The 26,237-nt window shown below is 41.2% G+C and overlaps 1 protein-coding gene across 1 annotated transcript; it reads right to left on the bottom strand.

Moving 5' to 3' along the window:
* Nucleotides 1-3,494: 3,494 nt before the first annotated feature.
* LOC109310563 (ninjurin-1-like) lies at nt 3,495-23,315 on the bottom strand. Its single transcript, XM_019535796.1, has 3 exons — nt 23,169-23,315; nt 9,197-9,297; nt 3,495-4,175 (listed from the first exon to the last, which is right to left on the bottom strand). Exons 1-3 carry the CDS (start codon nt 23,259-23,261, stop codon nt 4,028-4,030), a joined length of 342 nt encoding a protein of 113 aa, XP_019391341.1. The 5' UTR covers nt 23,262-23,315; the 3' UTR covers nt 3,495-4,027.
* Between the last annotated feature and the right edge of the window lie 2,922 nt (nt 23,316-26,237).

Raw genomic sequence — 26,237 nt, 5'->3', positions numbered from 1 at the left:
ACCGAGCATTAAAGTGAACATGTGAACAAGCATTAAAGTGAACAAGATGCACCTGCTGAAAACCAAACTGCACAAACTGCAGAGACTCAGGAGATTGCACAGTATTTTAAGGAAAACAAATTTGTTTTGTTCCCTTCTGTGTTTTTGATGATACACAACAAGCTTCAAAGCTTGTTTAATTTTTTAAAAAACTAATTTTTTTTGTTTGCTCAGTTATTTGTATTACCATGGTCCTATTGTGTTAAGTACTGTACAGACGAACAAAAAACTGTCTGCTCTAAATGAATTGGAAATATAGGTCACACCAACCTTGTTTTTCTTGTGAGACCCCATGAACAACTAGAAAATTATTATAATTACTGCAACAGTACAACTACCAAATGAATAAAACCTGATTAATTGGAAGCAGTTTTATTTATTTAAAATGCATTGATATCTTTTGTTAACACTACAAGCCTGATAAACTCATGAACGAAAAGATGTTGCTGTTAAAACTCATCACCTGTGTCCCAGTTTCAAGAACCTACAGTCAAGGTGGCTGGAAAAATTCTGATACTGTAACGTTTCATTAGAATTTGACTGATTTGGTTGCTCCGTACACAGTGCAAATGAGCACCTGGAACAGGAAGAATTTTGCTCCTATAGAAAGCAGTCATAAAAAGCAAGCTGAAGTATGCTGAGATAGCATTACATAGCATCATTTCCTGCAGCAGGAGGATTTCTCACTTCCTGGCTACACCTGATTATCCGGGTATGCACCACAATCCTTGCTAATTTGGAATGTGGTCTTATTACCAGGACCTGTACACCTCTCTTGGTTTCTCCAACAGTGTTTTCGTTTAGAGTTTTAAGAGTTAATGCTGAAGAGCCCTTTGTCATGGTATAGATATTGCTCATTGTTTTTTAAATGTTTTGTTAAATTTGGAATTTTAAATACTTTAATAAATGCAGTTTGCGCTAGCCAAAGGAGAAGATATTAATGATGTGAATGAGTACAGCTTGTTATAACTGCTGGTTACGCTGGGATTTGGGTAAGTAGCAGACCCTGAGCTGAGCGTTTGGATCACAATGTGTTAATTAGTGACACTGCTCATGTAAGTAACACCACCTCAACAAAGTGAGTCACATTGCAGGAGAGAAAAGAGGAAAATGACAGCTGGAGCCAATCTGATAAGATGACAACGCTCAACTCAAAGCTGGCCTTGGTAGATGAGTACAGTTAGAATGTATTCAGTCCTCCCCTTTAACCAGTTAGTATTAATACTGGAGAAGAACAGAAGAGAGCATGAACAGCTTGTGTTAGTCACACCACACAGGGACTGGCCCACAGCTAACATCTTCAGTATTTATTTCATTTAAAGGCGGGGGCAATGGCCCCAGGCACTGCCCCTTTTGGGCAGGGGGGCTAAATAGCAGTCATTGCCAAAGGGGTGGGTGATTATGCTGCTGTAGTCAGTGCAACAGAAGCTGGTCCTGCCCCAGTGCCAAGTGGCTGCATTAGACATGGAACTGCACGTCTGATGACCATTAAAACTATTATTCAGTTCAAGCTGAATCACCTGTTGCTGCTTCCTTGCTAGTCACAGAAATAAAGAAGTTATAAGGTTACACACAGAGAAGAAGAAATACTTATTGGGAAAGCCTGTAGCCTGTAAATAATTCATGTTTTATAACATAGGGAGGTGGGATTTTTTAAAAGAAATAGTCCATCAAACTACACTGAATTACTTGTCTCCAAGAACAGTAGAGAGACTGAACAGATACTGGCGGAATAACCCATGGAATATGATGCTCAAGACTGAGGCACAAAGACCTACAAAACAGTGTGGATACAGGAGAGGGTTCATTCTTTCTAGACTGTGACTGGAAATGTTGCAGAAGTTAGAACTTGCCCTTTGAACATGTAATGTCTCTTCCTGTCTGTAACTGTGCTGAGCGTGCCTTGTTTTCAGACAAATCATCAGAAGCAGCACACATTTTCTGTGTTTTAAATCCATTTCTTGTGTTTTCAGTAAATCTTGTTGTCAGGAATTCTTCTGTTGTGCAGGTTTCAAGCAACAGGAAAAAAGAACCTTGGAACCTCAAAGGAAATATGTCAAAAGATGAAGCATTTAGAGAACCAAGACCACTTGCTCACACAGTCAAAAGGCATCAACAGAAATGTTCTGTGACATGAACATCAGGGGGACACTAACAGGACTGAGGAAGGGATGGCACTTAAATGGTAGTGGGTCAAAATCATACATTCCCATTTGGGGAACTCCTGCTTCTTTCTGTCAGCTATAATATGAAAACAAGATGGAGAAAGTGACTCGGAGCGGTTTAACTTTTTGCAGATATTTTCTGATGCAGCTTTTTGGTGAGCTGAAAATAGGAAACGCCTACAATTTCCAATGTGCAGATCAGAAGTTTTGTGCTACAAAGTGGGATCTCATAGTCAGTATTTATCAGGAGGGCACTTTCAAACAAAATAGACTGCTGCAGTTAAAGCTGGATAATCTAATCAAGCCTATGTAACTCATGGTGTATATGGGGAAAAATTGGGGGGGAAAAATCAGAAGCTGCCTTGGCTATTGTTCAAGGTTTTTGTATTTGCAAAATAAAACACTGACAATATAAAATATTGGCTTTATTCTCTGTAGCATTAGTGAAGTTTAGCAGTTGATCCATGAAGCTGTGGCAGAAAAGATGCTCAAAAAAAGGATTTTTACTGTCTGACTCATTAGAGGGGAGCTAGCAATTCACACTAAGCCATTTCTTAGACAAATTACACCAACTCCTTGTTTGTGGATTTTGAACAAACAGATTGCCAAATTTGTTCCAAATTATTCACAGAGGAAAATTCACCAGTGAGCAGAGGTCCAGCACAGTGCCTTGGTACAATGTGCCTCACTTATACTCACTGCACAGAGGGGACTGTCACCCATAACAACTAACGCTTGACCCACAGATTATTTATGATGAATTCTTTATGTACATTCAAAGAGATTTCAAGTGCAAGGATATAAATGAATCAAATCATTAGCTTCACACGATTCAAGACATTAGTTTGTGTTTTCACAAATCAAATCCCAGGAACAATATTTATCAGGCAGTTTAATTGTTGGGAAAGATATCATTGACTGTAGGAATTTATAGCATTGTACTATTTTGATCCCATTTCAGGCCTATCAGAAAGTATTTCACTGAGTCTTGAATTGTATAAAATAGTGTGCAAGTGGTATCATTGTGAGACATGTTGGTCTAGGGGCATAGGCAGACAAACCTCTTGGGTATACTTGGTATCTTTTATTTTGTAAAAAAGCTGCTTTGTAAGTATGCAAATTAGGCTCAAACACAGGCTGGAGACAGCTGTTTACTTCAAGGGGACCAATGGCAGGCAGGATGCTGGATTTTAGTTCTTTCTTCTTTTGTTGCGAAGTTTTCATTTCAAAATGGCTAATTACGATATCTTCCATGTTTCAGGGATATTTGCTGTAGCCTTGTCAGTCTAGAGGCATAGGCAGACAAAACTCTTGGGGCAGAGGCAATATAAAAGATATCACCTCTACTTCAAGAATTTTGTCTGTTCAGGTGGTATCAACACCTATGTTCATACATATCACAACCAATAAGCAAAGCATAAAACAGTTCAGATATCAGATTAGTCATAGTATTAATTGTAGCAATAAGCAGGGAAGTGCAGGAAACAAACTGCCTAGCTTAACAACCTAAGGAAGAAAAATGTCATTTAAATAATCATAAATATTAAGGGAAATACCTTTTACATGCTAGATTAATAATCTACTTTGGGATTAATTGACCCTGTAAATAAAGAGACTTAATCTGAGATTAGTGACTTCTACTTGGTTATAAGTAGTGTAACTGAGCAGGGGCAACATGCCTGCTTGAAGACCAAGATTTTCCCTATCCAAAAAGAGTCAGTTTAATTTTGATTTGTTTTTGGATATAAGGCTTATAATCCTGTGTAAAAGTCTACTGTAATATATTTCACCCTTTGAGCACTTTGCACATAGTAATGATACTGCTAATATACTGCAATGGTTCCTGTAGCTGCAGGATCTTGGTCTTCAGGGGTCAGCTGAAGAGGAGAAAACCAGAAGGCAGTGATGAAGACATTGACAGCTGTGATGACCAGAATTAGTCCTGTCACAATATTATTCTTCAGGTGAACTCTACAAGGAGAAATCAAAATAGAACATTGATTAAAGTTCCCTGACTGAAATGAGTATTTTTGTTATAGCCATGAATGCACTCTGGTTCTGTACCCAGAGCTATTAACTTCTACCCTTTTGTGTGAAAACACAATATATTATGCCTTTGATTGTTACCATTTGTGAGAAAGCCTATATAACACTTATCTGCCTAAATATCTTATGGCATAAATGGTGATAAGGTCCTTTCAAGGAGTGTTTTACATGTTGGAGCAAGTTGAGGGTTACACAGTGACTGATAAATGGGAAGAAATGTTGCAAGGGTCATTATACATTGGTCATGCAACAGTCCTACTAGTTCTTATGCTTCCAAAGAAAGTTGATGCTCTTGGTAGCATGCACAGGGCAGGGTGTTACATGGCCCTGCTTTTTTCAGAAGTGAATGCTGGAATTAGTAAGGATGCTACATATCCAGCAAAAATAACTACACCTGAGGCCACTCCATCCTCAGCCCCATGAAGCAGCCTGCTTGACTCTGCCCTCTAAGCCTCACACCTCACACTGTCCTCTGTAAAAAACATAGAGCTCCAAGTGCATTTTCTTTCTGACTTGCACGCTGTCATTTCCATTAAGTCTATGATGGAGGTGTTTAAAACCACACAGTCTCCATTCATTTTAAGGAGGCTAAACCTCTAGTTGGCTACAACATCACAGTCTGGACATGCTGTCTTATACTATAGCATTTCAATTATTTTTAAGTCTAAAAAATGGAGGGCATCTGTGGGAAGCATGGTAGGATCTGTGGGAATCATCCATATTTTTGCATGTATGGAAAAAGGAGCAGCTATGAATGAGAGGAAGACCCTTGGGAGATGTCAAAGAGCTTGCTAATCAATCTCAAAAAGAGAACTGACATTTCAATCCTGTTCTCAATTTGCAGGACTTGAACTCACCTATTTTTTCCACAAATTGAAAACACTATTGACATTTTTTATCTATCACCATCCAGTGTTTGGCAGACGGCAGAATCACAAAAGGCTTCTTTAATTAATAAGATCATTTTGATTAAAATTTGTGGGAGGGGGAAAAAACTGCACAAAAAGGATGAAAAAAATGGTTTAACCCCTCAGCCCCCCATTTTAGCCAAAAAAGTGTCTGGAAAATTTCAAGTCAGCACATGTCTGCAGTCTCACTCTGGCTATGTTTGTCCTGCTTTTCTTCTGAGGTTAGGATTGCTATTGAGAAACAAGTCCTGCCCACTCCTGCTTCATATGTGCCCAAATATGACAACTGAATTGGGAGGAGGGCAGGAGGAGTGGTAGACATAACCCCAGGGACTCACAGGAAGAACAGTGTCCCATGGAGCGTGAGCACACCAGGCATTCACACCCTAGTAGCATCAACAGGTAGAAAACAGCCATCCTAAAAGGAGGCAGGGTGTGTGTGATGGTGCACGTTAACAAAGCTAACATTAACCACCCACAAAGTCTGTGGTTTAGTATGGCCAGGTTTTGCGGTGTAAGCTTTATGGACTTACCCTTTACCTTTCTGAATGTAGTTGTGCACTGTAAAATCATTTCAGGAAATATTTTAGCTTAAAAAAAATTCTCCTTTATCGTTCCTCCAAGCTCTGTTTGTTTTGGGCTGTACTTGGATCAGCCTCTATATCCAACAACAGGCTTTTTGGGCAGCTTATTCTTGACCTTTTCTTAAGCAATAGCTGATGATTTACCAGACTTCTTGTCTAATGGCAGAGGTCAAGCTGAGACTAAAATGTTCACCTGATTGAGCTTGAACTGGTGGTTTCAGTGAGTAAAAAAAAAGAGGTGTGCTTTTGACACTGAGCTGCTTATAGAAACATTGAACAAATGGTTTAACTTTAATTGGATATGATTTGGAGATGTACTGTGAACAAAGTTTTTCCTCAGTGTTCCTCACAGACAGAAAATTGCCTTTAGTATTAATATTTCATCAACCATCTAACAAATTTATGTAAATACATAATTAAAAATGATAGCCTGAGAAAAAAAAATCACTCTTAATTATAAAATTAGATTTGTTAAATTAAAATTGCAACTAATTACTTTTACTTCACTCTTAAAACATGTAAGATCTCTGTGGTTTTAATGAATACTACGATGTAACTGATAGATTTTAGTATATTACTAAGAATATGCAAAAGATTATTACACAAGTGATTTTTTTTAATATAATGACTCCACTGTTAATTATAGAAAGGCCTTCTTACACATCCAGAAGACCATCTGTCCTATAGCTATCTTCTAAATAGTCTTATGCCTGCATTCTGTCCATCTGTACTTTGCCAGTACTATAAACATAAATAAAAAGAATACTACACTAGCAGTTAATACATGGAAAATTACTAAAACTGTCTAAGCACATTATTCTCTCTCTTCATTGAGAATCGGAAGTTCAACTTATTTTTCTTCATCTGCACTTACATGCGTATACTCAGTCAAAGCCTGTACATTTCTTGTCAGTGTGATTACAGATTTTAATGGTTGGTTAGATTTGCCAGGCTTTTGTAAATACAATAAAATACCTGTGAAAGCAAACCAGAGGCAGAGTTGTTTGTAGTCATGAATTATTGTTATTTCATCATTGGACTTGTTCTGGTGTTGGGAGACAGTGGAAAAGGTGTCTGCCCTGACAGTGAACTACATGGCACTCCTTTTTCTTCTTCTGCCTTCTCCACTCTTCCACTATGGCCCCACTGGCAACTACACATTTTAATCCATCTGACTGCTGCTTCTTCTTTGAACCCAAACCCAACTTGGTGCGTGCCAGGACCATTTCTTGCCTTGACTATTGTAACGTTTTCCTCTATGGCTTCTTGCTTCTTCCCTTCTCCATAATATGCAATACATTGCTGCTAGAACAATCTTATGCTATCTAGGGTGTGAACAAGCATTCACGGGACCTGGTTTAGGTTTAGGCAGTTTACTTTAAGCCACCTATATCTAAACCAGAAGAGGCACATGAAGGCAATTCACACTGCTGGGCGTGGTACCAGGAAACCGAGATAAGTAACTGGGGGTGGAGAGGGGCTGGCAGGTCTGCAGGGATGGGGGACAGGTTACTCAGTCCTGGGGGGCAGGAGTTGGAAGTGGGTGGTCAGGGTTGGAAATAACCTGGTCAGGGTTGGGGGCATAGGAATAGCACAGGGTTGTGCTGTGAACATGTACTGGCATTCACTAGACCAGGTTAACCCATTTTAGATTAAGTTAACCCAGGTTGATCTAAATTTAACTTACCTCTAAGGTAAATTAACTTTAGATCAGGGTCACCATTTTTTTGGGCAATTTAAGTACTGTGAATGCCTATACTTCTGGGCATTTAGATCAACCTAAATGGTTAGGTTGATCTAAATGTAATTCTTGTACATATGAAGCAAACATATATATTCTCATCTCCTCCTAGGTCATTTCATTATGGTGTCCTTTTCCATCTTCTCTCCTTATACTGGTCTTTTCATTTCTTTGCCTTCGTTGGCTTCATATAGTCATTGCATCGGGTCTCTCCACCTCCTCGAAATGCACCCCTCAGATCTCTCTCTTTCAAAAACCCTTGTTACCTTGTACCCATTCCTTTGAACTGCTGTTTCATGTCTAATCTTTATGTATGATTGTAAATCCTTTGGTACAGGCTCTGTGTCTTAGTCTACATGACAAAATGCCATGCAAATCTACCACTCTTCATAGACTATTAAAATAACTGCTGCTAGAAGCAACTTAAGTCAGGTTGGCTATTTAAGCCTTTATACAGAGGAAGAAATTCTGCATTATGAGCAGCATGAAGAGCAACAAATATTATCTGGATTTTTTGGACAACTGAAAGGAATGCTAGAACAGTGGTGTCCAACCTTTTTGCCCCATGGGCCAGATGGATGGTGCCAGATCCAGCTGCAGGGGTTGTGCAGCCTGACCATGATCCATCCACCTAGTTCAGGGGTGGGGTGGAGCAACCCCAATCTGGATGTGTGGGGGAAGGAGGGGAAAGCAGCCTGGTCCTGGTCCCAGTCTGGATGCATGGGGTGGGTTGAGGCAGGGCAGTGCCAGTCCTAATGCATGGGGGGCAGCTGGAGAAGCTCTGATCCAAATGTGGGGGAATTGGTGGGGAAGGAAGTAGCTCAGTCCCAGTCCTAGCGTGGATGCATGGGGGATGGCATGGCTCTGATCCCACTGTGTGGGCAATGACCTAGGCAATGATCTGGACACGTGGAGCTTCCACCACTCCCTGCTGCCAACTTCCTGACCTGTAGGTGAGCCCCCTGGGCTGGATTTGGTCTGTGTGATGGAGGTTGAGCACCTCTGTGCTAGAATGTTCTTTTAAAACTGATTTGGTCTTGCTTTCACTCTTTTTTAACACTTTCTGAAACTCTGACGATTCTTCTAACGCTGATTTTTTAAAAACCTTTATGATGATTAGGTAAATGATTAAGGCAAATGACAGCATGATGTTTCTCAGCTACTTAACGTCACAGAAACAGGTGTTTGGAGCCCAGTATTGTCCTCACTTAATTCCATAGGAATGTTGTTACTGATGGAGGCAAATTGGGAAACAAGCACAGGTGGTAATAAGGAACCCTGGGGCCACATGGTTGTGTCAAAGTAGCAAGGTTACCATGTGTAGCATACCTGACTGGCTTTCCTGATGTCTGGGAAGAGTGGGCTGGAGCCACTCACAGAGCTGAAGACTTTTGCTCATTGTTTCTAAATAGAGCAATCAAAATTTTTAAAGCAGATGTACAGAATATACAGAATAAACTACATTAGAGAATAATCCCAATTGTACAGATGGGGAACTGACGTACAGAGAGAAGAAGAGACTTGTCCAGTGTTACATAAGATGCCCAGCTCTGTGATGGAGCAGGACATTGAACTCTGGCCCTCCACGATGCAGGGTCAACTGTAAGAATCCCTTCATTTCATTCCCAACCTTTTCTACGAAGCACATGAGGAACTCCCAGCATTGCGTATGTGGATCAAGGACACTCTTAGAAGCCCTTGACTGTTGCTCACCTGTCACTAAGTCTGCACTCAGGATCATCATTTTCTATGTTCTTTGACCCCTTGTAGATCAATAAAGCTGCCACAATTAGCTGGAGGATGATTGAAATGCACTGGAATGTTAAAGTAATAGTGTTATAAACACACCGTGAACTCATATATTGTGCTATAATCATATGCTTGTTTTTGTTTTCTATGGCCATCAGCTGAGTGCATTTTTATTCCCAATTGAAATGCATAAAAATACACTGTCTAATTTCACAAAACTTCTAAGTAATTATAAAGTACTTTTTGCAATTTCCTATGTAATACCCTTTCAAAGTTATCCTGTTTTCTTTCTTTCTGAATGCATATTCAGAGCATACAGATTTGTAGGCACACAATAAGGAGCTGATTTTGAAAAGAGGTAAATAAATTGCACTGGCTGGAAAAGGGCTTCTTGCTGCCCTTTTATTATGATGTGCACATAACTTGCTACAAATTCTTTACTTTGCATTTCTATCACAAAGATAAATGAAATTGTCAATCCTGTTCACTTTTCCTTTCGACAGTTATATAAAAGGAATAGTTCAGGGTGCCCAAAAAGCAGCTTTCATTAATTCTTCTATTTATTAAGGTGAAAGGAGGAGGACTGTTTCGCAAACAAAGAGGGATAAACAGACCGTGAGTAAAATGTTTGCTCACTTCCAAAGAATATGTCCCGTGCATGTTCTCTAACTTAAGGATGCCTCCCAGTAGCAGCTAAGAAGGATGACAACCCCTAGATTGCTGACATCTGCAATTTACTCCATTTTAGAACTAGACCAAAAGGGAACAGAGTAGGTGAGGCTGTAGGGAGTCATGTTGGAGCATAAGCTGTTAAGTCTGTGCTACACAAAAGATGAGAGAGAGAAAAAGAATAAGTGTGATGGTTACACTGATGATGTGGGGGTGGCACAACCTCTCAGCTTGGCTTATTGCTGATACGACCAGATAAGGGAATTATTTCTTCAGTACTGTTGAGTAGGGCAGAGGTGCTCCTTCTGTAAATAGCTCATAACTGGGAGTTGTTTGGAGCTGGCCAGACCATACGTACAGGTGAGTGCCTGACAAGCAATCTACGAGGACTGCTTTTCCTCAGGTCTCCAAGGATATCTCTACCCTGCCCCCTTAGCAACTTTGGGCATACCTCTAGAAAATACATATTGCCTACTCATACCACTTTGTTTGCACCCGGCTCACAGATTTGTGGAGTAGATTGTTTGATGTGGCCCTTACTGTGTTCCCAGCACCAGCCTCAGGCTTTGATTTATTTTTCAGCAGCATGCCTGATCTTACTAAGGAGGTGGTATATACATACCATATAGTACCAAAATGAAACGAGTTACGACCAAGAGAGGCACAAGAACGTACTACTAACAGACCTGGGAATCTGAATGGGAGATGGCTGTCTGCCACCACTGCTACTTCCATGACAGAACTGTGAAGAGATTTCTTGTGGGCTCAGTAGCTGATAGACGAATACTTGGGAATCTCATGATTGAATCTGTATGCTCCATGCAAAGTCAGGATAGTGTTGAGGCCTGGGTTGTATTGCTTCCAGGTGGTATGCACTTGGGCAGAGTTCTCCTTTTGGGTTTTTTATAGAGAGGTAGTTACCAGCAGCAGCTTCAAGTTAGCTCTTTTCAAATGCACCAGGTGGAGAGGAAGAAGGATGAACCACTTTGGGGAAGAATGAAGTGAGAACATTAGGTGGGGAGCACCATGAACTCCTCAACAGAGCTGATGAAGAGACATCCCAGGGAGAAGATGAAAGGGAGGGAGCTTGGGACAGGGGTAGAAACAAAGAGACATATTTGCTCATGAAGGAGTGAGCAGGCCAAATAACTGACACTGGATGGGGCAGCCAGCCTTTTGGTTTACCTTCCAAAAATGGGAGTCAGAACACTCAAGAGAGATGCAGTTTCAAGTGGGAGAAGTCAACATGTGTTTCTTGTTCCAACATGTGTTGGAAGCTTCTTATCTTCTTTAGCTTTGGACAATGATTAATGTTTTAGGAGTTTTATCCTGACTTCAAAACTTTGGGCTTTCCTCATCACCTAGTTTTGCTTAATGTTTTGTTAAATTGATGGAAGGCTTTGTTTTCCTAAAGTATCTTTACAACACTGCCTCACTGTGATGGAAATATTGCATGGGGATACAAAATAAAGGGCAACTCAGTGAACATAGGATTTAGTAGATTTAGGGCCATGTAGACCTGAAAATTATGTGGGTGATTTGGAGGCTCTAAATATAATTATAAAAATAAGTAATTATATTTACATATTTTAATATATACAAATCTCAACTTCCTCAATGTGCAACAGAATGAGAAGTGGCTCTGATGGCCGTCTGAACTTTAGCTTATTTGAAAAAAATTTCCTATCAGTAATCTTCTAATGTTTGTAACTATGTGTGCGGGGAGGAAATCTGGTCCATTGGCTTGCAGGTGGGTGTGCCGGTTGCTCTGAGGGGTCAGGCCAATGCTCAGGATCTCAATATTGCGCTGTTAGACAGGAGGGTATGGTGTACAACTGCACATGCACACATAAAAATCATGCACACAATGCCATGTATATACACACACACACGCTCTCACACTAGCAACTCAGATACACACACGTTCAAAATAACTAGTCTGGGTTCACACACACTACACACACCAAATTTACACAGAATCAGTTACCAGTTACCAACACCTGCACATTCAATACGCATATGTGGATTACTAATTTATATACCACACACACACACACACACACACACACACACAATATCTATATCTATAAATGTATATGTGTGTATTCACTAATTTACACACATATCACCCATCTACACATACACACACAAGTGAGTTCCCAAATTGGGTATTGTGATATGTATGTATTTATGTGCTTGGGGTACTTGGGATACCTGGAGAAAGGTTAAGGTAAGAAAGTAGAAGTGTAGGGGGTTAAAGTTACCAGGACCAGGATTAGAATCGGTAGACTACAGGGGCCTGGGCTGAAGAACTGAGGCTCAGGGGTGGCTTTAGGTTAATTGATCTTAATTGATTAAAAGACAACACCCAAAGCCTTCAGAACAGGGAAGCATGCTGGCACAGAGTCTGGGACTGGAGCCAGAGCTACGGGGTAGCTGAAAAGGTGTAGATGGGGAGAGGAGGGAAAAATAGGATTAAAGGAAAGTGTGGAAGTTAAAGAGGGGCTCTAGGTGTGGGGAGCCAGAGGATGGCTCCAGGGCAGCTAGAGAAGTTGCAGAGAGCGGCAGTAGGTGCTGGAAGCTGGAGACAACTGCAGGACAGCTAATAGGAGCTGGGAAGCTGCGGGGGGGGTGGGGAGGGAAGCCTGAAAACAGAGAGAGTGTAGCAGAAAATCACAGGAAAAGTAGCAGGGACAGCAGGAAGGCAAGGAGATGCTGAGTGGTGGCAGAAAAGGGGAGATGGAATTGGGAAGGGATGGGAAAACTAGCAGAGAGGGTAGGAACTGGAGCTGAGAGACAGAGAGAGAATGAGGCTGGAATTTAAGATAGGGAAGGGACTGGGATTCAGTAAAACATGACCCAACTTGGGGGTGCAAGTGACAGTGGTTTTATTGAACAGAGGAGATGGTGACACAATGCCAAATTGGTTCCCTGGCACCTACACACACACCCACACATACAATGGCAGCAGAGGTTAGAAAGGCTTGGTGCAGGGGCTGAAGTCCACTGAAGTCCAGGAGGGGAGAGAGAGAGAGAGAGAGAGAGAGAGATAGAGAGAGAGAGAGAGTCCAAATTGTAGGAGGAGGTATGCAGGTAATAGCTACCTATCCAGCCTGGAAGGGGTCCTTGTCCAGTAGATGTTGTCCAGGGGAGGTCGCTGGGGGGGCCTCTGGGGTGGATAGGTGACGTGAAGCTGGTCTGGTCCAGATGGAAATGGCGTTCCCACTGGGTCTATCTTCACTGCCCCTTTTTATAGGGGCAGACCGTGTGTGACCCTAGTGACAGGAGGCATGCCCAGGCAAGGGTCAGCCCCTGGCGTACTGAGCATGTATGCTCCATGCAGGGATGTGCAGTTTTGGGTGTCTGTAATGGTGGGGTACAATGATAGAGTTGTTGGTTCTGCAGGGTCTTTTGTTTTTCAAATGCTGGTCTTGTCTCTGTTCTTGGGTGAGGTCCGTGGTTCCTGGATGAATCAATGTGAGGTGATGGCCCAGTCATTACAGGCCATTCAGTAGAGGCCTGCTACCATTGTATCTCAATCATACCCAATTATTCTCATTCATCTGGGAACCAATTTACATGGGAGGGGTCATATTGTTGCAACATGGGATGCCCAGGCAGAGGACAGAAGCTGGAGGCTTGACATATAAAATGGAAACTTGACATTACTTTGGTTCACTTACAAACACAGGGCTAAACCATAGAATATCCATGTGAAGCAACAAAAATCAATACAAAAATTACAACAATACAATATAGAACAGTAAAAATTAATACAAACCTAATAATTATAAAACAATGGATATCCAAAACCAAAACTTGCCACCAAAAATAAAAATGCTTAAAGCTTATCCTAATTTTGAGCTTTTTTATACTTATCTATAGGGAATAGAGGGGGAGAGAAAAGTCAGAAATGGTTGGGGAAGGGGAGGGAATGCATTTTAAAATAAATAATAAAAAAAGAAACACTGTTGACTTGGTTTTGCCCTTGTAGAAGCCATTGGACAATTTTTTCTTGAACTTTATGAGAATAGGATCAAGGTTAAGGTACAAGACTGAGGTATTTCTTATGTGTCCTCATCCTGGATTACAGGAAATCTTAAGACAGTTAGGCTAGGGACAGATATTACACATAAACTGGTTTAAGTGATCAGAAACTGGTTTAAACCTGTAACAGAATAGATGTACTGTGCACATAAACTAGTTTGAAAATGGCTGAAACTGGTTTGAGATAAACCTGGCTGAATGTAGTATCAGACTTTATTGATTTGGGTCAAACCAGTTTATGCAATGTCTATTCCAGACCCCTTGCTGGTTTAAGTTAAACCAGAGTTCCCTAGCATCCTGGCTTGTTCTCTGAGCTGTGCGGGGCTCTCTGCTCCACAGCAGGGCTGGTCCCTCCCCGCTGCTCCCTGGCTGCAGCTCTGGTAGAGACTGCAGGCATCTGCCTGGCTTCCCCATGCTCCCCCCCTCCACTCACCAATCCCTCCTAAGCGGGGATTCCCCAGTCCGCTCTGCACAGACACCTCTCCTCATTAGCTAGCAGACTACATGCTATGGCAGACAGGACATAGGCAGAATCAGCAGGTAGCTGGTAATGTCCTTCCTTGGAAAAGCTGTTTAAGAGCTTGAACTAATGGAGGGAATCTATTATTTTCTTAATGAGCTGATAAACACTATGTTGGCAACTGCCTGCTGGGCTGGTCAGGAGGCAGGGAGGAACCCTTCCCTAATCAAAGTATCCTGCTGGGGCCTGACCATGCCCACCTCAGCTCAGCACTATGGAAGTGAAGGGAGGGCTTGCTTTAGCACCCCATAGCTTCTAGCCAGAGCCACTGCTGGCATGTGCTGGTTTCCCCTAGCTACGGCCCCTCCTCTCTCCCAGACTATCCCTGTCTCAGAATGGGTTTGGGGAAAGGGAGCCGAGGGAGTTCATTCTAGGGGGTTCCTCAGCCGGCGGTGGATGCTCTTAAGGGGGGGGGGGCACCAATACACCCACCCCACCCTCCAGCAGGGTCTGAAACCCCCCAGACAGAACTCCCTCCTCTCCTTTTGCTCCCTCCCATTCTGAAAACAGCTCAAGGCCAACAGGCAGCACAGAAGGATACTTTGTTTCAAAACACCTTCATGGTCAGATTTTCACCCCATCAACTATTTTTGAAGCTGTCTGCAGCCATGTGCGTGCCTGGTCACAGCTATAAACTACTTTGTGCGGCCAGATTGGGTGAAAATTGCCACTTCTGTCTGCACCCTTAGTTCTATGCCTTTCATTGCTTCACGGTGGAGCTTAAAACATTTAGTCTTTCATAAAATCTACTTAGTTGGGTACCCATTGTTCAGGTGACAAGTAAAAATGAAGGAATGAAAAAATAATGGTTTGTGGCTGGCAGAATAACAATATGGATTTGTTTCATTTTCCTAGCTAGGCTGGGCCAACACTGTCTTGATTTCCATTTCTTCTTGTGTTTAAAATCTTAATCTAAAAATACCTCCTTCTTCTATTTTTAAAAATCTTCAGAGTCATTTTTACAGCAGCTCTTATTAGCCCAAAATAAACAAGCCATTTTCTAAAGGGCTGAGCTTCCAGAGGACAGATTTCCTTTGTCAGTTTAGATTTGGCTTAGACTCATTTAAACATGGTCCACAAGTCAAAAACCTGAATCTACCACTGGTGCAGTGGTATTATTCACAGCCAAAGTCCCAAGACTTTTTTTGCTGTCTTTTAGAGGAATCATTTTCTTTATCGATGAAGAAAGCAAGCTACTTGCCTGCAAGGACACCTGGAAACTTCCCCCTATCCACTGCAATTTAAACATCAGAGATGGGAGACAAAAATGCAGCATCTCTTGATACAATTAATATTATAATAGCCCATTTTAACATCTCTGGATGTGAACAGAAATTGAAGAAAAAAAGTAAAGCTCTGATTTACAAAACCTTGAACACCAGCAATACACTACTGGCAAAATGAGTGTGTTTTTATCATCAACACATAAAGGATTTAGGAGTCAGGAGTGAAAGATGTTTTTAAAAACATTTTTTTTATCAAGCTATACACTACTTCTGATTCTTTATGAAATCCAGATCTAATTCCAGACAAAGGTTTCAGGAAGCATGCCAGGAAAGAAAGCTTATGTTTTTGTTTGAAAAGAAGAGATATTTGAAAGTGCAGCTTTCCTTAATGATACCACTAAACAAATACCAAGATTTGCTTGAACTGGGAAAAAAATCAACCTCAGAACTAGGAAGTATCTAAGTCAAAGGCAGCAATCTGTGAGGTAAAAACTAATTTGTGTGCACTTGGCACCGTGAGTTTTGATGCATCTTTTAGCTGCAGTGGACAATGGACCAACTTAGTTCTGTGTTTAAACTGAGATACCCATCGTCCCACTATTGACATTCAATGAAGTTGTAAGATGCGTTAAAAATGCATTTGTCAGTGCAGGGTTGGACTCATGGCCCAATGAAACTGTAAATCTTTGAGGGAGAGACCATTTTGCTAGTCTGTGTTGATCATCCCTTAGCATGAGGAGATCCAGGTGCGGCCACAAAATGAATAATAATTGATGGGAAGAGAAAGGCCATCGTTAATGCATCTCTGAAGATGCTGTTAAGCCAGCCGACTAGAGGGGTCGGGGTGCTTCTGTAATGCTTTCAGTGGGAGCCCACTCTGCAGAACACAACACTGCTATCTTATCAGATTCACATTTTGGTAGCAGATTCTCTTAGAAAATTTCTGTATGGGGGAATTAACCCTAAGGCAGCCAAAAAGCGGGGGAAATATTTTGATCTTTTTTTTTTTTTTGCATTTTAAGATGATTTCCCCTTTTATTAAGCTGTTTAGAAAGCTGCATTTAAAATGGATGCTACACACAGGATTTCCCCCTCCACTTAATAACACTGTGAAACAGCGAATGGTGTCTGCTTTTAAAAATGGTTCGAGAGGCTGCTTGCCAGCTACTTTTCTGAATGTTCTTTGCTATTCAAAATCTGTGTAATATTTTCAGGAGTTCCTTATAGTGTCAGCTTTCAGGGTATGATAAGGTATCTCAGCTGTTGCATATTGCATTGAGTGAAAATCCAGCATACAAATGACTGTCTTAGATAGGAATATTTTACACAAAATTATTTAAATTTGTTAAGCTGTCTCTGTTGCAGCAGGGGAAGGTGGAGTGGATTCTTTTGGCTTTAGAGGCATGTTAAAGGAAGGGTTTTCTTTTTTGGTAGAGACATCACTTTAAGCAAGGATGTTTTACATTTAAGATCTACTTTATTTGTCCTGAGTGATGCCCTCCCAAGAGAATGGTATGTCTCAACGGTGGTGGCAGAGTGCTAAGTCATTCTGCTGCTGAAATGAGCTCTATCCACCGGCTCTCGCTCTGTGCATGGCAACCCCAAGAACAAAGTGTTGAGGACACCCTGGGGTTAACTCAAGCTGCTGCTCTTGAGCATGACAGAAACTGGGGTCATGAACATGATGTTGCAGGCACCTCACAGGACGTCCTTATTACTTCATTCCTGAGATAAGGCTAACCGCAGCTTATCTCCTCAGCAGCATAACTGAGGGCTCTGCTGCTGCAGGGGAGGCCCCTTACATACCTGCTACAAAATCCAGATGTGTTGGGTACTATAGCTCTATCCAGACCAAATCAACATGTCACCATCTTTTATTAGACTAACGTCCTTCTGTTTGCAGAGTGGCCATGTACTAGCTGTTCAGTTATTGCCTTAATGGGAAGGATTAACATCAAGGCACTGATATATTATATGCAATAGTGTGTGAAAAATATGCCCACCTGCTTGGTGACTACTGTGTGGTTACTATGATTATGCTTGCATAAATCATCAGTAAAAAACAAAACTGGCAATTTGTATATCTAAATGCCTGACTGGCACTCATGTATTAGGCATGCGATTGTGCACATCCATTTAAAATCATATGGCCTTACAGGTCTATCGTGCGTACATACACAAAGGAAATATATACATACATATATATACACACACACACACACACACACACACACGTACATATACATATATATATATATATATATATATATATACACACACATACATGTACGTATGTGTTTATATATTATATATGTATAGTGTTTGTGTGTGTGTAGGAAATTTAAGAGTTCCTGATGGTGTAGAAGTGTATGAAAAAGACTTAGGAACAGTGATCAGATGTCAAACACTGTGTGAAATGCAGTATGCTGGCATGAATGGTCAGTGAAGGATGATGGAAGATTTGCCATGTTGTCATTTCTAGACCTCTCCCACCAAATCTGGCAGTCATCCCTAACTTTAATAATCTTCAGGATCAAGTCCAGGAACAGCTCACAGGTAACTCTGAGTATTGCTTTTGCACTGAAAGTTTGTGCTTAAGTTTTTGCATCCAAAATTTAACCAATCTGGGCTTCCAGAAAACTTTGTATTGCCTTAAAACAGTTTAAAAGCATGGAGCAAATCCTGTAGGTGTTTCTCAGCTGTAACTCCCCTTGTGCCTCAGCAGGAGGAAGGTGCTCTGTGTGGTTTGTTTTTGTTACAATGTACTACATCAAAGAATTACAAAAGAAATTTGCTTTCTTTTTAGGAACAGAATCAGTGTTTTATGTTCACTCCTCTGTCTCTGCAGCAGCTGCTGTAAACAACCAACCAAAGAAACTTTAATCCTGCAGTGTGCTGACATTGTTGAAGACATCATTAGCTATTGCTGAGGGATACTCTACTATACTTTGACAGGGTAAAGCAATATATGCAATGAATATTTGTTAAAGAAATCCTGATTCTTTCATAACCTTTTAAAAGGCGAGAAGACAGGGAGTACTTATGCAATGGGCCCTAACCCACAGTAATATAACTCTTGGGTGTTATTATAGCATAAATGATTAGTGACAGCATGCAAAAGAAGGTGATTTACATAAGAAAAAACAAAGGTGTAAGCTTCTAAATGGGTATTATAAGCATTGGGCCAAATCCTCCTACTCTTACTCAAGCAAATCTTCAGGTTTTAGCTTATCTGAGAATCATCCTGCTCTATAGCAGGAGCAAGTGGACCTGGGGCCAATCTTGGCTTGTGTCAGCTTGCTCTGTCTCATTTAAGGATTGATACTGATGCAGCTACACTGATGGCTAAAGTCCTCAGTGTAGAAAAGGTCTGAGCATTAAACAACGCGTATTTTGTCCCACAGGAAGCTATAAAAGCTCCCCTCTTGTATGTTTTGCTCATTTCTCATTTGCTCATTCATGTTGCTTTGCTTTTATTTTGTAATGTTCTCATGACTGACTTTAAAATGTGCTTGGATTTTTGTTTTTCTGATAAAGAGTACAGGAATATACATGATTGTTTCCTAAAGAGAAAACTATCTGACTGATTCATAATGATAGAAGCTCTATTGCTAGATATGCAGGGATACTTAGTCACATTCCAGTTTCCACTGGGTCGGTGTCTGCACTTGGTGAACTAAGAGACGTTGCCGCTGGATAGATCAGCTGTGGAGATGGTCTGTGGGGCCAGGTTCTGCAAACAAACCTGAGGAGAGAGCCTCAGACAGAGAGACTGAACCCAGAGGAGATGGGTATGCATATCTGACAGGCTGCGAGGAAGAGGGTTTATTACTAACTATCTATCTATCTATCTATCTATCTATCTATCTATCTAACTTTGTGTATGGTTTGGTTTAACCATTGAGTTTTGTCTGCTTTTTAGGCCACTTAATACTAATGGCTGTGGAAGCTATTAGCAGCATTAATAATAGTAGATATGGCTTAAAATTAAAATGGGGCATTTCTGTGCTTTTTTCTTTTGATTGCAATTTTAAACCCATTACAATTCAGCTCATTAAAATAATACTGGAAAGGGAAAGCTTTGGCTTTTTTCGGTTTTGCTTTTTTCTTTGGTTTTCTAAAAACAATTCTTTTCTGTAATGTGCTCTTTTAAAAAAATTGTGCTAATTATTTTTATACTGACAAGAGGAGTATTTGACTTAATTTAATATGCTAGATTAAGTTCTTACGGGAAAAAGCACTACTATACACAAAACTGAAAAGAGAAGTTTTATTTATTTATGCTGCTACTACTTCAGGAGAAGTTCTCCTTCTACACAAGATCTACTCTGAGGTGAGGAGCACATTTTAATTAGGATCTGGTCCTCAATATTATTCTTAAAGTATGTATGTGGGAAAGTACCATTTCTCCATCTTCTTACTGGAGGAATACGGCAGGGAACATGGTCCTCTGGCACTCATATTTGATTAACTGAAAGTCATGATATTTCTCCATATGCCACACACTCATTGGAAGGAGAAGAAGAACAGCAATTGGAAAGTGATATAGGCAGGATGTCTTAACAGCAGGATGAGTGCATGGAAATGGAAAATGCATCCAAAGAAAGAGGAATACTTAAAGAGCTTAATGTGATCAAATAAGGTGGACAAGATGAAAGAACTGGCAATCTGCAATCTAAATGCAAGGAACTGTAATAAAGCTATCAGGTTGTGGGTCATACTGCATGACTGGGACTAGCACATACAGCATGTATATGAAGAAAGAAGGGGAGGAAAGTGTTCTAGGCAGCTGTCACTGTGACCTCAATAGTTCGCAAGGCTTCAGAACAAATTTTAAGGAAATAGTAATTAAAGACAGGGGTAAGTGGAAAATGGGATAAAATGCACTAACCCAGTAACCTCGTGTTTATAAGAAGACTCTTTTTCTGGGCAAGATAAATGCAGTAGACCTAATGCATCCAGACCTCAGTTAAGCATTTGATTTGTTGCCACATAGATCTGTTGCTTACTAATCAAGCTGGAGAAGAGGGAATTAGGACAAAAACTATAAGTAACTGATTATAAGGGAGACAACAGAAGGTCATATTGAAGGGGAACTATTTACTGGAGGTTAAAGTTATTTGTGGAGTTCCTGGAGGATGAGTCTTGGGATCAAAATTATTGAATATTTTCATTAATAACTTGGCACAAAAGTAGGACTGTACTTAAGGAATTGGCTGATGACAATGTCCTGAGGCAGTGTCAATATAGAAATGATCAGAATAGAGTCCACAAAGAACTGGAATTATATTTACTAAGAACTGGAATTTGCAGACTGGAATTACAGACATGGGATATAATTTAATAGCAGAAGGGGCAACATCATCCACTCAGGGGCTAACAACTAGCCCATGTGCTCAACAATTGGAAATGACAGAGGAGGAGGAGGAGAAGAGGAATGACTAGGGTGCATTAGTTTGATCACAGGATGACTATGAGCCACACATGTGATGCAGCTATGAAAAAGGTAAATGCAGTCTTAGAAGTTAACAGACAGGGCATTTCCAATAGACATAAGGTGGTATTAATGTCAGTATGAAAGAGGATGTCTTGGCTGAGCACGCTAAGTAAGTCTTTTCTTCTGTGTGTGTGGGAAACAAATAGAATGAAGAAAGAACAAGTTACTGGTCTGCCAGGCTGCAGTACTGTAAAAAGGACCCAGGGGATATAGTGGACTACAAGATGAATATGAATCAACAGTATAATATTGTTGGAAAAAAAAAGTAGCATACTGGGCTGTTTAAATAAGAGTATTGTATGCAAGCCATTGAAAATAATTCTTTCATGCTACTCAGCACTGGAGAGGGCTTATTTTTAGGTACTACACTTTAAGAAAGAAGTAGATATACTGGACAGAGAAGAGAAAGAGAAAGACAGGAGGCCTAGAAAACATAGTTTATAATGAAAGGTTGGAAAAATTGGGATTATTTAGTCTGGAAAAGAGAATACTGGGGGGATTTGTTAACAGTCTTCAAATACATAAAAGTTTGTTACAGAATGGTGATCAATTGTTCTCTATGAGCATGTCTACATGTGAAATTAACATGAAGCAATAAACTCCATCAGTTACTCTGCCAGAGTTTATTGCTCCCAGGCGCCGCATCTTCACATATGCCCAGGTCTGGCCTAATGTAGCACCTTGTGCCAGGCTGGAGCAGCCCTGGTTGGCAGGGGGATCCTGGGGGTCAGTCTGGCAGTCCAGGGCTTCTCCAGCCTGGCTCAGGGTGTTGTATAGGGACTGAATGGGGTATGAGGGTGCTCTAGCGTGGGGCTAGCTGGCAGGCAGCCCCCACACTGAAGCACCCTTGTGCCCCAGCCAGCCCCATTAGCATCTCCACTTGTGTTGCTGCGCACTACAGAACACTGCCGCAGGATAATACTTGTATTTACAAGTACTAACCTGCGGTGGAGTTAATAGTTTCCTGTGGCCTAATAGGGCCACACGTGTAAATGTTGAGACTTTACTGTGGAGCTAATTAGGCAGTTCTCCAGTAAACATCTCATGCAGATGTGCCCTATGTCTACAACAGATAGAACAAGAAACAATGGGATTAAATTGCAACAAAGGAGATTTAAGTTAGCTTGCAGGAAGACTTTTCTGTCTATGAAGGTGGTGAAGCGCCAGAAGACAGAGAGGTTGTGGAATTTTTACCAGTGGAATTTATTAAGTGGAGATTAGACTAATATTTGCCTGGGATGATATAGATAGGGATGATCCTGCCTTGAAGAGGGGGTTGGACAAGATGACTTCCTAAGCCCTCCTAGCCCTACTTTTCCTAGCCCTCCTAGCCCTGGTAACTATAATTTCTATGATACCACCACAGACAATGTTTTCAAAAGCACTTCTTACTTACACCAGGGGTTGTGGTCAACAAATGTATGGGCCTGCTCCCCTTTGCAGCTAAGAGGTTGATCAGTATTCAAAAATGTTTTACACATGAGAACATTATTTACAAAAAAAAAAAAAAAGTTAAACTACAACCCCTGGAAAATTGTTAAGTTGTATTCCTCCCACCCCACCAATAAAATGATGAACCTTTGACTTGTGAGTAAGAAGGATTTGGTCTTCTAAATGGGACTGCATCTAAATAAGAGCCTTTTCCAACATCCTGCTTGCACACAGTCCAAATGGGAGGCAAAGTTCAACTTGTCCCTTTACAGGGCTTAAATAACAAAGAAAAACAGTAAAATCACCACAGCTCTTTTTCTAGGCTCTTAGAACTGTGCCCTTATGACTACTCAGCCATCATGCTCTTCTCCCAGAAATATATTCCCACTTCCTTTGGACACAGGTCTAACACCTTTCCTAATTTTTTCACTGAAATTCCCTTCCATCATTCCAAAAAGCAGCAAAGGTCTTAGCAGCTGAAGGGCTCTACAACAGATTGAAAGTATGCCTTGTTTTCAGAAACAGTCAGTGTTAAACATAACTTACCAGAAGGACAAAAAGAAAGTAATAAAACTGTGCATCAGTTCCTTGTTGCAGAAGGTGTTTCATTTGTGAGGCATTAGCAGTGAAGAGTGCCATATCCAGAAAGCCCTGAGCAAGAGTCTTTGTTCTGGCATACGTGTTAATGTTCCTTATTATCTGTGGCAGAATGGAGAGCAGTGTTAGACCTTTCTGATATTGCCTCCACACCACAGGGTGTCAACCCTCCGATTGGAAGGATAAGGCATTAATTCTTTTCTTGCATGCATCCTTTAATATGTTTAGAAATGTCTTGATTTACTGCTTTGTATCAGCAAGGTTTTCAAAATGTTCCAAATTGAGTTTAGCTATAAATGGAGATAAATTAAGTCTATCAGGGTGGTCCCAGTCCTGCAGTGCTTGTGCATTGATAAATGATTCAGCTCATAAAGTAGCCTTTTATAGGTTTTAAGGCCAGAAGAACAATTATGATCATTGAAGTCTAACCTCCTGCATAATACAGACTATTGAACCTCATCCAGTAACTCCTGCATCAAGCCCTCAATTGCTGCCTGAGCTCTAAAATACTACTATTACTACTACTACTACTAATAATAATAACAACAATAAAGTTAGCCTAATTTATGCCAGCTGAGAATTTGGCCTACTACATTTTCCTTTGGCTAATTTTTTGAAGCCCAGTGGTATGAGCCTTGCTTTCTTGAAAACTTTCTTCTCCAATCTTTGGTATTTCTCTTTCTTTCCCCACTGACCCTCCTGTTCTGTGCTTTTCTTGGGCAAAGTTTCCTTCCTCCCTGGATAAGTTGCCCAGACACTGGTTCTTATCTTCCACACATCAGCTTTTTGTTCCTGGGTGTGATGGAGCAACTTCAGTGCTCTGTCACTTCAATGGCTGGAGCAGGGTGCCAGCAGGTGGTTGATGGTGGCCATTTTAGAGCCCAGTTGTTGGGGTAGAGGGAGCAGTTTGTGGGTGGCAGCCACGGAAGCAACATTGGGCTGAGCCACTGCCCCAGGAACATCTTGGAGGTAAGGATGGGGCTATGAGGAAGGAGGAGGCCCCATTGTCCTGGGCATGACCTGGTACTGCACCCTGCTGGGGAAGGGTGGTCTGGTGGGACTCCTTGTGGTAAGGGAGTCCCCAAGAAATGCCAGGCCAGATACCTCCCCAGTGAAAGGCAGGTAGTGGTGCCTTAACCCCAGCCTCCACCATCCGGTGGGTTCATTAGCAGAGGGGTAGCCAGGTATGCCGAGGGCGGGCACCTGAGCCTGCAGGGGTGGTTGACCCCAGGCCCTAGGAAGAGGGCAGAGTGTTTATTTCAGTGTGGAGACTGGGTCCAGAGTATGGTTGCAGGGGGCAACTTGAAGGGCTGCACAAGAGTGAATATGCTGGTGAGAACCCTAGCGAGGGCAGTATATCAGGGCCCAAGTGAAAGGTAGCCCCAGTGAGGGGGCATATGTGGGGTAACAGCCGAAGACAGAATCAAGCTTTGAGTGAGGGCATGTGTTGTGCAACTAAGGATACCGAAGGCAGAGTTGAGCCTTCATGGGAGGGCATGTGGTGCGCGACTAAAGATACTGCAGGGAGAGCCAAGCCTTCATAGGAAGCAGTGCACTGCATGCTAAGGATAGTGGGGCAAGCAGAGTCATCTTGGGAGGTCATGTGGTGCGCACCTGAGGATACCAGGGCGAGTAGGGCCTTCGTGGGAGGTCGTGTACTACACAGCTGAGGATACTGGCATGTGTAGAGTAAGAAGCTGATTAAGACGCCATCTATGAGGCATGTAAGGGGAGGTCAGAGCATGTATGTACTGCCCATGTTATAGCTGGGCACTTGAAGGGCAGCCTCCCACCTATTAACACTAGGATTAATTAACAACAAGGTATGGCAGAAGAATGAAGCGGGTGGTTTGCCCATGGACAAGGGGATGAGCCGGTATAAAGACTGGGCTTGAGATGTGTCCCCTTGACAATGGGGACCTGTAGAAGCAGCTGAAAACAAAGATGAGGGTCAGCACCATGTCACCAGCCAGCTTTTCATGTGGTCAATGGACCACGGTTTGAGAATCACCAATTTAGAATAATGAATAATCTGCCATTTGTGGGTGATTCATGAACAGATAAAGAGGCTGCACAAGTTAAATAAATTATTCACTAGCAATTACTCAGACAGACCTATATTTAGTATTATGAACTGCCTAAGTCAATATTCAGGCTATATGGGCACTTGCTACACTACCGTCCTTAAGAATCTATGCCTAATTCTTAGTCTTTTTGTCTATATGCACAAAAGAAATTGTGTAAATATTTGTTCTCTTCTAATTCTTGAATGCAATACATTATGAGGCTTTCAAAATCAGAAACAGCACTACAAGGAAAAAGTAATCTACACTATTTTGAGTTCATATTGGGAGAAGAACATTTGTTGTATTAGATTCATAATTCATTTACAAATACCCTTACTAACAGTAAATCCAAATATTCCTTTGGTAATTATTCTGTAATAAAATTAATGCCAAATAATGAGCAGGCAGGCCTTTATGAGTACGACTACAACATTTACTCCTCTTTGGGAACTGCTGGAACTGTCTGTATAAATAATATCATCTCATTATCATTAAAGCAGTACATTCATTTTGTAATGAAGTCTTGCAGAGAGAAATTCCATTTAGACACTGAAGTTTTCAGTGTCTCTTAATCATCCATCACACGTTACAAGGAGAGATCTCCCAGACTTTAGCTCTTTATTCCTTAACATAAAGTTATAATAGTTGTTAAGCATATTAGAATTCCTCATATCCAACCTAAAAGAGAAAAATTACTCTCCCTTAGTCACTCAAATGATCCTAGGTTAGTAGTAGAAAGCAAAGCTTCAGATGTTTAACTTCCTCTGTGTTTGAAACTCAGGTAAATGTACTGTACCATGCTTCAGTGCCTTTTGTGAACTGTCAGATATTCATCTGCTCCAAAATCCTGGCTTTTCTTAAACTTTTGCAACTGTATTCCTACAGCTATAGAAGTGCAAACTATGTTCTCCTAATTACGTGTAACCTTTCTACTGGGACATTGGCACTTCCA

The sequence above is a fragment of the Crocodylus porosus genome, unplaced genomic scaffold, assembly GCF_001723895.1.
Source record: "Crocodylus porosus isolate Cpor-Errol unplaced genomic scaffold, CroPor_comp1, whole genome shotgun sequence".
NCBI lineage: Eukaryota > Metazoa > Chordata > Crocodylia > Crocodylidae > Crocodylus > Crocodylus porosus.
This window is presented reverse-complemented; position numbering and strand designations above follow the sequence as displayed.